This window comes from Dromiciops gliroides, chromosome 4 (genome assembly GCF_019393635.1).
Source record: "Dromiciops gliroides isolate mDroGli1 chromosome 4, mDroGli1.pri, whole genome shotgun sequence".
NCBI lineage: Eukaryota > Metazoa > Chordata > Mammalia > Microbiotheria > Microbiotheriidae > Dromiciops > Dromiciops gliroides.
This window is the reverse complement of record NC_057864.1, coordinates 356,767,257-356,780,525: the sequence shown is the minus strand read 5'-3', so window position 1 is coordinate 356,780,525 and position 13,269 is coordinate 356,767,257. Positions and strand designations below refer to the sequence as shown.

The window sequence follows — 13,269 nt, the reverse complement described above, 5'->3', positions numbered from 1 at the left end:
TGAGGTCGCAAAGCTAGTAAATTGTAGAAGTATCTATGAAAAGACAACAGTGTGGGGTGGCTAGATGGCGCAGTGGTTAGAGCACCAGCCCTGGATTCAGGAGTACCTGAGTTCGGATCCGGCCTCGGACACTTGACACTTGCTAGCTGTGTGACCCTGGGCAAGTCACTTAACCCCCATTGCCTAAAAAAAAAAAAGACAACAGTGACCTTGACCATTACCACAAAAGGTAAGCATATATAAAAGTTCTCTAATAACTTATGAAAATTATTTTTGTCATGAATGATAGTATTTTATATTTATTTTATACCCCAATCCCTTAGCCTATAACGACAGAGTAAATGCTTATTCATTTGATGATTCATTGAATTGATCTGGCACTATTTTTAGCTTTAGCTGATAATAATGAAAAATATTTATTTTTTTCATTAATGTTATCCTCTTCATCCAACAACTTTTCCTCCCAAATGACCAGATCTCTTCTCTATTTAAGTGCATTCATGTAATGACCTTTCTAGGCATCTAGTTATTATGGGATAATTAGTATGTTTGAATCAGCAAAAATAAATAGGCATATGAGCCATATTCAAAATATAATTAAAAAGTTAGTGTTTAGCAGAGGGAATGGAGGGGGTGGCATGGAAGAAGAATACTTTATTCTATTGTGAAACGTTTACATTAAATTTTAAATTACTTCCAGGCCTTTCCTTGAGAAGTTAATACAATCAGTAGTGTTGGAAAAAGTTACAGAACAAAAGCCAAAACAACTTACAAAATGTAACCTTAAGCTGAATTTGTGTATTTGAGTTTTATTTCAAATTCAAAGCTAGATGTTTAGTGTATCTTTTTGTTTTAATTGCCTTGGGAAAAAATAAATCAAGCAATTGGCCTTTAAATAAGACTTGTACTTCAAATTTCCTCTGGCTCCTTTGCCTCTTAGACCATGATTACCTATGATAGCATCCAAGCTCCTAAAACCTAAACTATATAGAATCTGTCAAAGCTCTAAAGGCATTAGAGTATGAATAGATAATCGAAGGAGGACAGAGAGAACTGAACCCAGCTGCAAGATATTCTTCATCCTGGATTTCTTTTGGGCTTGCTGACCCACTGGGAGAATACTTACTTGCTCCCTTTCTATATTCCCTCCTATATGAGATGCACATCATTAGGTTGTATTCAACAAAGCTCTTTAAAGTTGATGCCAAGTAAATAATGTAATGGAGCCTCTAATTTTGTAGCTATTTCAACTATTTACTCTTTTTTTAAAGTTTTATTTCTTGTGAGGAAATGAGGGTTAAGTGACTTGCCCAAGGTCACGCAGCTAGTAAGTGTCAAGTGTCTGAGGTCAAATTTGAACTCAGGTCCCCCTGAATCTAGGGCTGGTACTTTATCCACTGTGCCACCTAGCTGGCCCCAATCAACTTTTTACTCTTTTGGAAACTAGGGGGAAAAACCCCAGCAAAATAAACCAATTCCTGATAAACTTTACTTTATTTGTTTTCTCTAGAGGTCTTTGATGAAGTGCCATCTTCAAAGAAATCAAAAGGTGAGTTTGTTGCAACCAGTTTGTTTATAAGGCTGTTCTCAATGCAGTTTGTTAGTTTCTTCATGGGGGAGGGGGGGCAACATAGTAAAGAGGGCCTGATTCTGAGTTCAAGTTCAGTTTCTGACACTTGCTCCTATGTGACTAAAGGCAAGTCAGCATCTCAGAGCCCTCAGTCAACTAAGACAAAAGTAAAGATAAATTTGTATCTGCTTCAATAAAGTGTTAACTATTGGGGAGTTCCTCACATCAGTGCAAACACAAATCTAGACCTCACTTATCCCACAGTTTATTTTACTGTTTCTTTTATTCTAGCCGTGGGTTTCCACTAAGAACATATATAAAATGAAGGCTTCCTTTATTTAATAAAAATATTTTTATTTAAAAAGACAAAAATATTAAATAAAATAATGATTTATATTAAATATTATTAAAGATGTATTTATCAAAATTTTTATTTAAAATATATATTTTGTTTTTATATTAGTTAAGCTTACATTGTCTGTATATTGCTGTCTCTCTTTTCTATGACAGCCATCCTTTAAAATAGATGGGTTTTTAAGACAAAAAGAAAGAAGGAAATCAGCAAAACTTATCAATAAATAAAAAATCTGGCAATCTATACAATGTTCCACCTTTGCAGATGAGTGGAACAAAGTGTTCTTTCAACGTTTCTTTGGGGTCATATTTGTTCTCTGTTGTGGACTTCCTTAAAGGAATTACATAGTAACATCGATTTGAGCAGGATTTGGAGACAAATGTAGCCAGTAGTATCCCATCAGTCACTTACTTAAATGTAAATGAGTGTGGGTACCCTTTTGGTAATTAGCAAGCTTTGAAACAGGAATAGAAAGGGACTTTGGCTTCAATGGTGATGAGGGTGTTAGGTGATAATAAGAACATCAGCCACCTACTTAGGAGATAACCAGGTGTACAGTTGTCTTCATTAGGAAGACAAGACATAACTGATTAATCCCAATCTACTGGTATAGTTACTGGAAGGATAGTATAAAGGATGGACAGTTAAGGAGTAAGGAACTGTGATCTACTAACTAACTAGATAAATGTAATTTAAGGTCTTTGAACCTCAAGGTTGTTTAGTTTTTAATTTGTAAAATACCATTCCGAAGGTCCCTTTTACTTCCCAGTCTCTTTCATCATTTTCTGGGGAGAATTCCTGACTTCAGAGAGAATAAGATGGACCCACAGGTTTGCTTTTAACAGTTTAACAAAGGACTTCCTAGGGGATAAAACAGCTGCTGAATGCTTCCACCCAAGATGACTTAATATCTGTCATCACAGACAGAAATGCTACCCATTCTCTCATTCTGAAACCCTATCCCCCCAAAAGAAAATAAAAACCATAAAGTGCACCCAAAATGCCAATGTGCTTTCTTAGTAGGTATGGTTATTGAAAATCATTCAAGTATTAGAAAAAAATCAATCAAATATTGGTGAGGTTCTAGGGTTCACACTTTTCTACTATTATTCTAAGATTCAAGAACTTTCCAGAAAATTTTTTTTAAAAGATGCAAATAGTAGATACCTCAAATGGGAATATTCTATACCTATCCAGTAAACCTATGCCAGTTTCATATCTTACCACTTTTCCCATAAAAACATCAGCCTCTTTTCTGGGTAACTTTTCTTCTTATATCTGGTTTTCCTTTGATCTTTAACATACTGGTATTCCAATGTGAAGGCCTACTAAGAACCTTTATGATATGAACATTACTTGTTTCTTCTCAGATTTTTGTTCAAATATGCTGGTGCCCTTAGATGTATAGCCTTGTAGTCTATACATTTATGCCATGATAGTGCACTCACACAATATGTTTTGTTTTTATTTTTATATCCACCAGAGGAAACTGAAGACATGACTTCCATGAAGAAAGAAAAAAGTGAGTTTAATAATGACTATCTTATAAGTTTCTTATTCTATGCATCTTAAAAGCAATGTCTTTGATACTAAGATTGAAGATTTCTTCATGAAGAGTCAATAATCTATTCCTGGGAGAAGACTTTTAGCACAGACATCAAGCATGCCTTTAAAGTAGGTCATTTTTTCCTTTCTCCCTCAAAGAGAAACTAGTCACTTCTTTTGTCAGGTGAGAGACACTTAGTTGGAGAAATTACATGGTAATGACTAGCCAAGCATTTATGGCAAACAGCCCTATAAAGCTCTGTTTCATAAGTACAACAGCTGAATCTCTGCCTGAGCCTGTCTGTTACTTGCAAGAGCTAGACTAGCTGCTGAACCCGATGTGCTCAACTTCCTTCCATCAAATAGAAAAGAAATAGAACTAGGCCACAGCAAATCAACTGCACAGAAACTGACTTCTGTTCCTAAGTGCTGGATTCTTTTCTTTTTCTTCCTTCCAGCTATATAATAGACTAATAACATTCCCTCTCTCTGTGTGATCATTGATTCTACTATGCAATCAATGTTCATATTCAGTTATAAAATTCAGTGCCCTAGATAGCTCAATATCTCTGTACTAATAAATTTGACATTTTTCTTCAAGTGAAAAAGGAATATGCTATTGGTCCCTAGTTGTATTGCAGAAAGCAATTTCTGAACAGTCTGAATAAAGCACTCTGTAAAAACCTTAACTAAAACATTTGTCATATAATGCTTACAAAGTGCCAAATTTTCTGAGGATGTCAACCATTGGGTCATGGAGGAAGTCACTAAGACATATACATACACACACACATATATGTATTACATATATGTATATATGTGTATATCTGTGTTGTCCGTACACACAGATTTGTATGTCTTATTCACATAGATAAATATATAAATATGTATGCATGTATTATATATGTATTATATGTGTGTATACGTGTTCATATATGCATGCATAATATTAATACATAAAGAATAAATACACCTACACGCCCACATTTGAGATCTTTGGGACTTGAAAAAAACAAAAGACCTGAATTAGAAACATAACTCTTGTGATTATTCCTTGTGTGGCCTTGGAAGAGGACACTTCAGTTTTCTAAGCTGCCATTTCCTCATTGACTCAATAAGAGGGTTAAACTAGATGACCTCCAAAGTCGGGAACTCTCAGCTCAGAATTCTAATATCTTAACTTTCCTACCTCTTCCCACTTCATCATCAGACACCTTCATTTCTGAATCTCCTTCACATTTTGACATTGCTAGGTGGGGGAAATACATGGGATGAGGAAAGTACTTCCATTTTTTCCCATGATACCATCAGATGTTGATGGAAAACTGTTTTTAAGTCCTTTCTCATTACAAAGCCATAATAGCATCTTTTCCTACGCCTAAACTTATCACATAACATTTCATGTATGTGAAATAATAATGACCTAATTCTCCTAAATCTTTTTTTTTTCCTTTTAGTGAGGCAATTGGGGTTAAGTGACTTGCCCAGGGTCACACAGCTAGTAAGTGTCAAGTGTCTAAGGCTGGATTTAAACTCAGGTCCTCCTGACTCCAGGGCTGGTGCTCTATTCACTGCACCACCTAGCTGCCCCCTCTCCTAAATCTTAATGTCTGGTTATGATATAACATAAAATTTTATGTTGATTGTTAAGATATAACTACAACTTCATATCATAATTCAAATGTATAAAATAGGTACTTTGATGCTTTCAGGCTTTGGCATAATAACTCATAGCATAGTGAGGTAGAGTATACTGGTCTAAAATTTAATAAACTTAAATTTGACTAGAATGACAATTCCTTGAGGACAAGCAGCAATTCTTTTTATATTTATGTTCCTAGTGTCTTTGACAATGTCTTAAGTGAAACAGGTTCCTAATAAATGCCAACTGAACTTAATTGACTTAAATTAAATAGAATTGAGTCTGGGTACTATTATATACTACTTCTATATCCCTGAGAAGGTTATTTTCTTTCTCTGAACTTCAGTTTCTATATATGCAAAGTAGGGATAATAATAGTTGCATAATCGGCCTCAATGACTTATAGTGAGAAAAACCATGTTGTATATTTTAAGTGTTTTATAAATAAATTATTGGTATTATTTTTTAGAATTACTTGATACTAACCCTCTATATTCATATGACTTTTATAAGTATTTAAAAGGAACCCTAGCATATGACATGTTCATTAATATACTCACTTATAAGTAACTATATGGGAAAAGCTCATAGAATGTGGTTTAATCCCAAGTCAATTTAAATACATAGCCTCTCTTCAGGAAAGCATGTGTATTCAAGCTGCCTTGAGACTATATGGATTTCAGCACAGGTTCCATTGTTAATCAAGAGGTAATAATGCAGACATCATCTTGAAAGGATGCCCTGCCTCCCAACCCCCTTAAAGCCAATAAAAATGGGGGGAAATCATCCAGAGGAGATTTGATCTAAGCCCCTATTGTTTGTGACCAGAGTGAAGGTGAAAACTCAGTTGAGAATAGAGAGGGGTTTTTAAAGCTTAAGGGATCATGTTTTGTTGGCAACAGAATTATAGAATCACAAATTTGGAAGACTTCTCAGAGGTCATGTTGTCCGGCCCATACTCAGGAGGAATAAAGCATTTCCAAGCATTGTTCAAACAGCCTCTGCTTGTTTCCCATTGATGGGAAATGCACTACTCAGTAGTCAGTAAACATTTATTGAAGAGCCTACTATGTATTAAGCACTAGGGGTGCAAGTACAAAACAGAAAGATAACCCCTGACCTTGAACAATTTACAATCTAGTGTGAAAATTTAATGGTTACTACCTTCCCCATTCTGGTTTTGGAGAAATCTCAGTGTCAAGAAGTCATTTGAAGGATGATTAAATAAGAAGAAACAGCAACACAAAGTCTACCTCATTCCTATTCCAAGAAAGATTAATGAAGAGTACCAGACTGAGTGGTGATTGGTAAATCCAAAGGGGAAATCATAGTGGGTCATTTTTTCCAGCCTAGTTTATCACAGGCCTGTAAGTACTGAGGAGAGAGACAGAGAGACACACACAGAGAGAAAGACAGACAGACAAATAGAGAAAGACACAGAGAGAGTTCAGCTAGGAAAGCTCAGGCAGGGCCTTCCTGCTTGGGTTCTTGTCTGGCGACTGGAGCTGTTTACCCTATTAGAATTTGAAGACAAAGTCACAATGGAAAAACCTTCTAGAAGAAACCCCCAGATAAACCCTCCCCATAATATTATAACCAAAGTCCAGAATTTTCAGATCAAATAATAAATATGTGCAAATAGTATTTGCAAAATAGAATTTTTTTGTGAGATCATACCCTTAGAGCTGAAATGGATTCTTGAGATTGTTTAATTCAACCCACACTTTTTGTAGTTGGAGAAACTGTCCCAGAGAGTTTAAGTGACTGCTACTGGATCAAATTGGTAGTAAGTGGCAGAGCAGAAGTTGAACACAGGTCCTCTCACTCCACATTTCATGTTCTTTCTACAATCTCACATTGCCTCTACTCATGTTTTGTTGGTTTGTTTTTGCTACTGCTATCCATTGCTCCAAGTTCTTCCAGAGACTAAAGAAAGCAAAGCTAATCTCCTAGCTTTCACAGCCTTTTTGTGATAAAACCTCTAGCATTCATTACCCTCCTCCATTCCCTAGTCATGTCTTCTTTTCTTGACACAGATTACTGTAGGTACCACTGATTATATAGTTCAAATTCCCTTCAGATTGCTGGAATTCCCTGTTTGGCATGCTTTTCATTGGATCATTGATACCATTAAGGGCTACTGATGGACAGGCTGCTAATTAATTCCCTTTTTTTGCCTCCCACACTAGAGAGAAGTCCCATAGAGAAGCAGTGACATAAACATAACCATTTCCTGATTATCTCATTCTTCTCAATCAAACAATAAATATTTATTAAGTACCTACTGTGTGCCAGGCGATTGCTGTTACCCATGTATTGTATTCCCCACCCCTCCTCAGTTGCCCACTATTTTACCATTGTGGTAATATTTCCCATCTCTTTCCTACCTTAGTCTCTAACATTAGCCACCTCTCATGTGTTTTCCCATATACTTCCCTTGCCAACCATTATATTTCTGTGGTTTTCTTTGGAGCAAGAATACTTCTACCTAGTCATCAGTTTTTGTTGCAGAGAAAATGCAACCTTCAGCTTGGGATAAACATAGATTCTCTCTACAGACACCTGTCCAACTGGCAACAGAGCTAATGGGTAGGGAAATTGCCACAGCTTTTACAGTTGTATCCACATTATAATAATGGCTAGCATTTATATTGCATTTTAAAAATTATAAAATGCTTTATCCATACTGTCTCTTTTGAGCCTCATACCCCAATGTGGGGTAGGCCCCACAGATATCATTATCTCATTTGTACCGTGAAATATGTTCTCTGAACACATGTGACTTGTCCATGGGCACACAACGGGTAAATAGCCAAGGATGGGGGACAGTGGGTAGATTACATCTCATTCCTACTCTAAGTTCAGTAAGTCATGCAGTATAGTAAAGATTCCCCTCCTTTTTCTCATTGCCCAAATAATCCAGATGTGTCTGTACTTGAAAATCCAAGGCCTGACATATCTTGGATACTCCCTCATTTTGGATCTTATAACAACTCCCTTAGCTGATCACAGTATTTGAAACAGTTAACTTTCTCTCCACATTTGGTGCTGGCAAGCTTTGAAGTCTGATATTTTATAAGAGTGCTCACTGAAAGCAAGAGATTTCCATCCATTTCTATAAACCCTGTATTTGGCTTTTAGAAACCCAACCTTTTTGCCTTAACTGTTCTTATCTGTTTGGGCCCAAATTAATAGCTGCCCATAACAAGCCTATTCTTTTCCACAGCTCCCATCAGTTTCTTCCAGTGTGTCTACTTGGATGGGTACAATGGATATGGATTCCAATTCCCTGTCACACCAGCGCACCAATCTGGGAGTTCCAGTCACGCAAAGTCACCAGGACAGAAGCAACAAGGACAATAGGCATGCATGTATGGTCCTATGAGTTCGTCAGATTCTGAGTGTTAGATCTTCCCATATGATCCATCAGAGTACTACCAGTGTGACCCACTGGTTCATTTGTATTTGAAAACATTTTATTTCCTCACCTGTTCTTTTGAGAAATTATGGACAAGGTTACTAAGTAGGCATATTGAAGCACCTCTTGTGTGATTTTTGTTGGCGTGTGTGCATTTAATTGCCTCTACAATTCTACTTCCTTTGCCCTGGAGTACAGGTTTTTCTGTAACATGGACAAATTTTCAAGGCTATGTAAACCTAAGCTTTGAGACACTCATTAAGGTGGAGCTAGGTAGCTTAACCTTGTTTACACGTATTTATATTTAAGGTGTGGCGGCTGAACCAGGCCATCTTTACTACACCATTCTGTTTAAGATCCTCATGTGTCTTTTTCAGTGCTCAAAGAAAACAGTAAATATGCTATATAATACAATCCAACAAACACTTATTAAGTACCTACTGTATGCTATGAGCACTGTGCTAGGTAATGAGGATACAGAGACAAATATGAAACAGTCCTTGTCTTCAAGGAGTTTACATTCACTGCCTAATAAGCCTATCTACAGTTTAAATTATGCCATATTCATTTGCAGCACTGCATAATTCATTTGGACAGTACTGGTGCATTGTTTGTTTACTGTTTTTAGCAAACACAAGGTAACATTTTCAGATATCTTCAGACAGCACTATATAACAGCAAAAAAAACCACGAAAAAATGGCAGAAACTTCATAATAATCACTGAGAATAGGTAATATATGGGCAAACATATTTTCATTCACTTTGATAAATCCTTTCTGAGGAGTTTGTTTTCTCAAAGTGGAAAATCTTTGAATGTCAGCAAAGAAGGAAGAAAGCCCTTCAGATAGAAGTGCTACTCCTTGAACATTTTATTTTTTTTTTCTAGACAGTCAATCGTCAGTGCTAGGGAAAGGGATAACATGACTTTGAACCTCATGAGAGTGTTTCACTAGAAATGGGATGTTGATGGTTGTGCTCCTTTTTGGCCTCCCTAGAGCTGTAAATACCAATGTTTCTTGACCACATTTCTCCATGGACTGTAAAATCCATATAGCTCTGACCTTCATAACACTTAAGGTTGCTATCTGATTTATGACAAAGTAACTCAGAAAATAGAGTGATTCTTGCTATAATTTAACTTTATTTCAAAGGTGTGAGGCAGACAGAATCAACACTAGATGAAGCAAACCATTGACTTTCGTGCGATAAGATGATTGTAGTCCTATAGGTCAGGAAACTAAAGTTTAATTTACAATCAAGTCATTAAGCAAGCATCTTATTCATTGCCATTGATAATTATTCTATGAATAATTTAGTGGTCTTAAACCAAATGATAAAATAGTAACACCCCAAATGTCACTGTTACAACTAATCAGTCTTGATTACACACTCCTTATAATGGGGCCCAGATTAGGCCAGTTCAAATTTAAGTTGACTTTCACATTAAAGAGTAGTCAGTTCCTCCATGGTAGAATTGAAGTATGTGGATGAAACAGTGTGTGATATTTACTCTGTAAATGCTTATGTCATACCTGTTTCATGGATAAATAGAAGAACTTAGTGCTAATTATATAGTACTTTAACCTCTAAGGCTTCAAAATACAGCATGGGCTACTGGATCCCAGGGGAGTAGGGTTCTCTTTTCAGTGCTGCCTGAGATAAATCACTCTATCTTCCTACCTCACTTCTCAATCTATAAAATGGGGAAATAAGAATGTTACCATGGTATTTCCCCAAAGAGATTACAGTGAATATACTGAAATATTTGTGAAGTACTTTGACTATCTTAAATGAGAACTCATTGTAATAAGAAATTAAAATACTACTAATTTTTTTTTTACTAAAATGGGTATTCTCCAACTATTTTTCCATATTGCCCTTAGGTAGGTCTTTCATTCTTATCCTGGTATTCATTTGTAATTTTTAAATAGACTAGCTTAAAGGTTTGCATGACTAGAATTTTGATGAATATATACAACAGGAATTTATTAAGTGATTTCTATGTGTAAAGAACTGAGTTAGGGGCTGGGAATACAAATAGAAAAGTAAGACATCCCCTGCTTTCAAGGAGTTCACATTCAAACAGGGCAGAGAACACATGGAAAGTTTCAATATCAAGCTAGATAAAAAGATTGCATGGTCTTTGGAGTAAATAGGCAACACAAATTTAATGAACTAATTACACTGGATATATGATTTATAATGAATCAAAAGTATCTCTACCCATCATATTTAATTTTATGTGATTTGAGCTATCATAGTGAAATTATTTTTGACAATGTAAATTATGTCATCTCTTGATATGCTTTCTTTGAATAAATGTTTAGTAGTGCCTTTTGACTATGTTTACACATTATAAGAAGTTATAAGAAGATAAATCAATGACTGCATCCTTAATAGGTCAATCATACATATAATTTTGACCTTGAAGATGTAAAGGTTTGAAATTGGACTATGAATCTATAATTGTTCAAGTGATTTTTTGACCTATTTACTACCCAGAATAACAAGTGAAGTCACAAAGAAAATCATGCTTCCCCCACCTTTAAGACTTTTGTTTTCCTTAAGTTTCACAAAACAATTTTACTTGGTAAAGCATTATTCAGTATTTCTTGGCTTTCTTGAGATAATTCTGTTCAGAAAAATAGACTACAAAATGTTAGAAAATATAGAGATTTTTAGAGCTAATCTACATGGATGCTAATAAACCTTACTTTACAGATTGAAAACTTACATCAGGGTTGGTTAAATGATTTGCACCCCACTTATATTGTTAATTAGTCACAGAATCAGAACTAAAAGCTAGGTTTTATGACTCAGTCTCATACTTTTTTCTATATTCATTTATTCAAAAAATGTTTATTAAACATCTACACTGTAAAAGACACTTTGAAACCTGGTTCATTTTGCACTATGCCAATAGGCACATTTTATGTGTGTTTTATCAGTGATAGAGTTTAAATAATTTATCCTGAGAATTCTAACTTCAATGTTATAGACTCATAATATGTTATAGCTGGAAAGAACCTTAGAGATTATATACATTAAAAATATCCTATAGAAAAGGAATCCAAGGGACAGAGAGGGAAAGTGATTTGTTAAAGGTTGCATAGCTAAATAGTGCTGAGGTTAGAAGCCAAGAGAAATGTTTTTCCCATTATGCCATCTTATTATTTTGATATGATTTGTTATTTCTTATGATTTATTTTTTTCTTATGATTTCTAACCTGATTGAAATTTTATTACTCAGACTGTGCATTTGATAATGGACTCAGAACAGTCCCTTCATTCCAACTTCTAGAGGTCCTCTGCTCTCTTACCCTACCTACTGACACTATGATGTAATATATTTGTGAACTAACCATTTATTTCCTTTGAAAGATACTTTTGTCTAAACATTGAAAAACGAAGAACAAGGTTCATTTATCTATCTAAAATTGTTAACAGTATAAGCAGCAGTAGCAAAGATAGACCCTATAATATTTATGAATCAAAAGACAACCTATTTTCATAAATATAGACACACCCAAAGGAGATTCAGCCTAATATAATAATAAACAAGAAAAGTAAATGATCGGCAAATAGCTTGGAGACAAGTTGAATGCTGCATTAATTATTACATATTGTAACATATGTTAACAGGCACAACCTGTGCTTGTTTCCATAAAGCTGGTAGATTAGCAAAGCATTCCAAAAGATGAAATGATATTATGCCACGTTAAGCAATATGCATAGCTTAGTCTTTCAGCAAATTTCATTTGAAAACCTGGTTTCATTTCCTTTTATATATTGGCTTTTGGGCTGCCAAGGCTAAATCATTGAACAACTCTTGTCATCAAGTTATAATGACAGCATTTAAAAGTAGCTGCATCAGATTTGGTGATATATACAACCTATGTACACGAATAAACACAGGCTGTTCTTGCCAAGTTCACTTTTCTGAAGCAATGATTTGAAACTGAAGAAGGGGAAAAGAGCTAAGTCATTTTAGTGGTTTGTCTCAAACCCTCTCTCCATACTGTTGAATGATGTTGTTATTCTATTAAAGATAGAATCTGAGGCCAAGTAACTTCCCATGGTCCATTCCTGTTCTCTCACATCATTCTAAATTTACTCAGTAGTTACTATTTAACACAGCATGAAGGGGCAACAAGAAGAGACTGGCAACTCATTTTAGAATCCAATATTAACAATTGGGAATTTGCCACTGATGAAAACTCATAGAGTTTCATTAGGAAAAAAAAAAAGTGTGCTGGTGGTACCCTTCTTATATAGATACAATAAATCAGAAGCAGCAATGCACCCATATAACCAGTAAAACAAAACCCAGAATAGAGCTTTCTAACAGCTTTTGTAAAAGAAAATTGGACCTGAATGGGCCTTTGAAATGACAGAGTGTGTCTCAACTACCCTAAGGTTTCAGCATGACACTTTGAGATTCTTTGGAATGGCTGAGAAGTCAGTGCCCAGAAGTCACAGCTATACTTCAGCCCAATGCCTGGCTATATCATTCAAACTATTCTGAAGTTTACTGTCAAAGAACACTTCTTTTGTGTGAATCACATGCCCTATTTCTCTCCTTTTACCTAACCCAATATAAGTCCTTTCCCCACCTTTTAAAAGTAATGGAAGGTATGTTTCTGCTAGGAAACTATTACATGAACATTAGAAGGAGTTGAAAGGATATAAGTGGAAGAAAGGAAGGAAGTAGACTTCATTGCAATGGCAATAATATTGC

The 13,269-nt window shown here is 35.4% G+C and overlaps 1 protein-coding gene across 1 annotated transcript in view; it reads left to right on the top strand.

Moving 5' to 3' along the window:
• The window catches only part of LOC122755124 (triadin-like), a 326,758-nt gene extending 315,887 nt beyond the window's left edge, over positions 1-10,871 (top strand). Inside the window, exons 28-30 of the mRNA XM_044003480.1 lie at positions 1,511-1,549; positions 3,409-3,447; positions 8,339-10,871. Coding sequence (XP_043859415.1) covers positions 1,511-1,549; positions 3,409-3,447; positions 8,339-8,475 — 215 coding nt within the window. The 3' untranslated portion in view covers positions 8,476-10,871. The remainder of the gene's footprint in view (positions 1-1,510; positions 1,550-3,408; positions 3,448-8,338) is intronic.
• Positions 10,872-13,269: the final 2,398 nt, after the last annotated feature.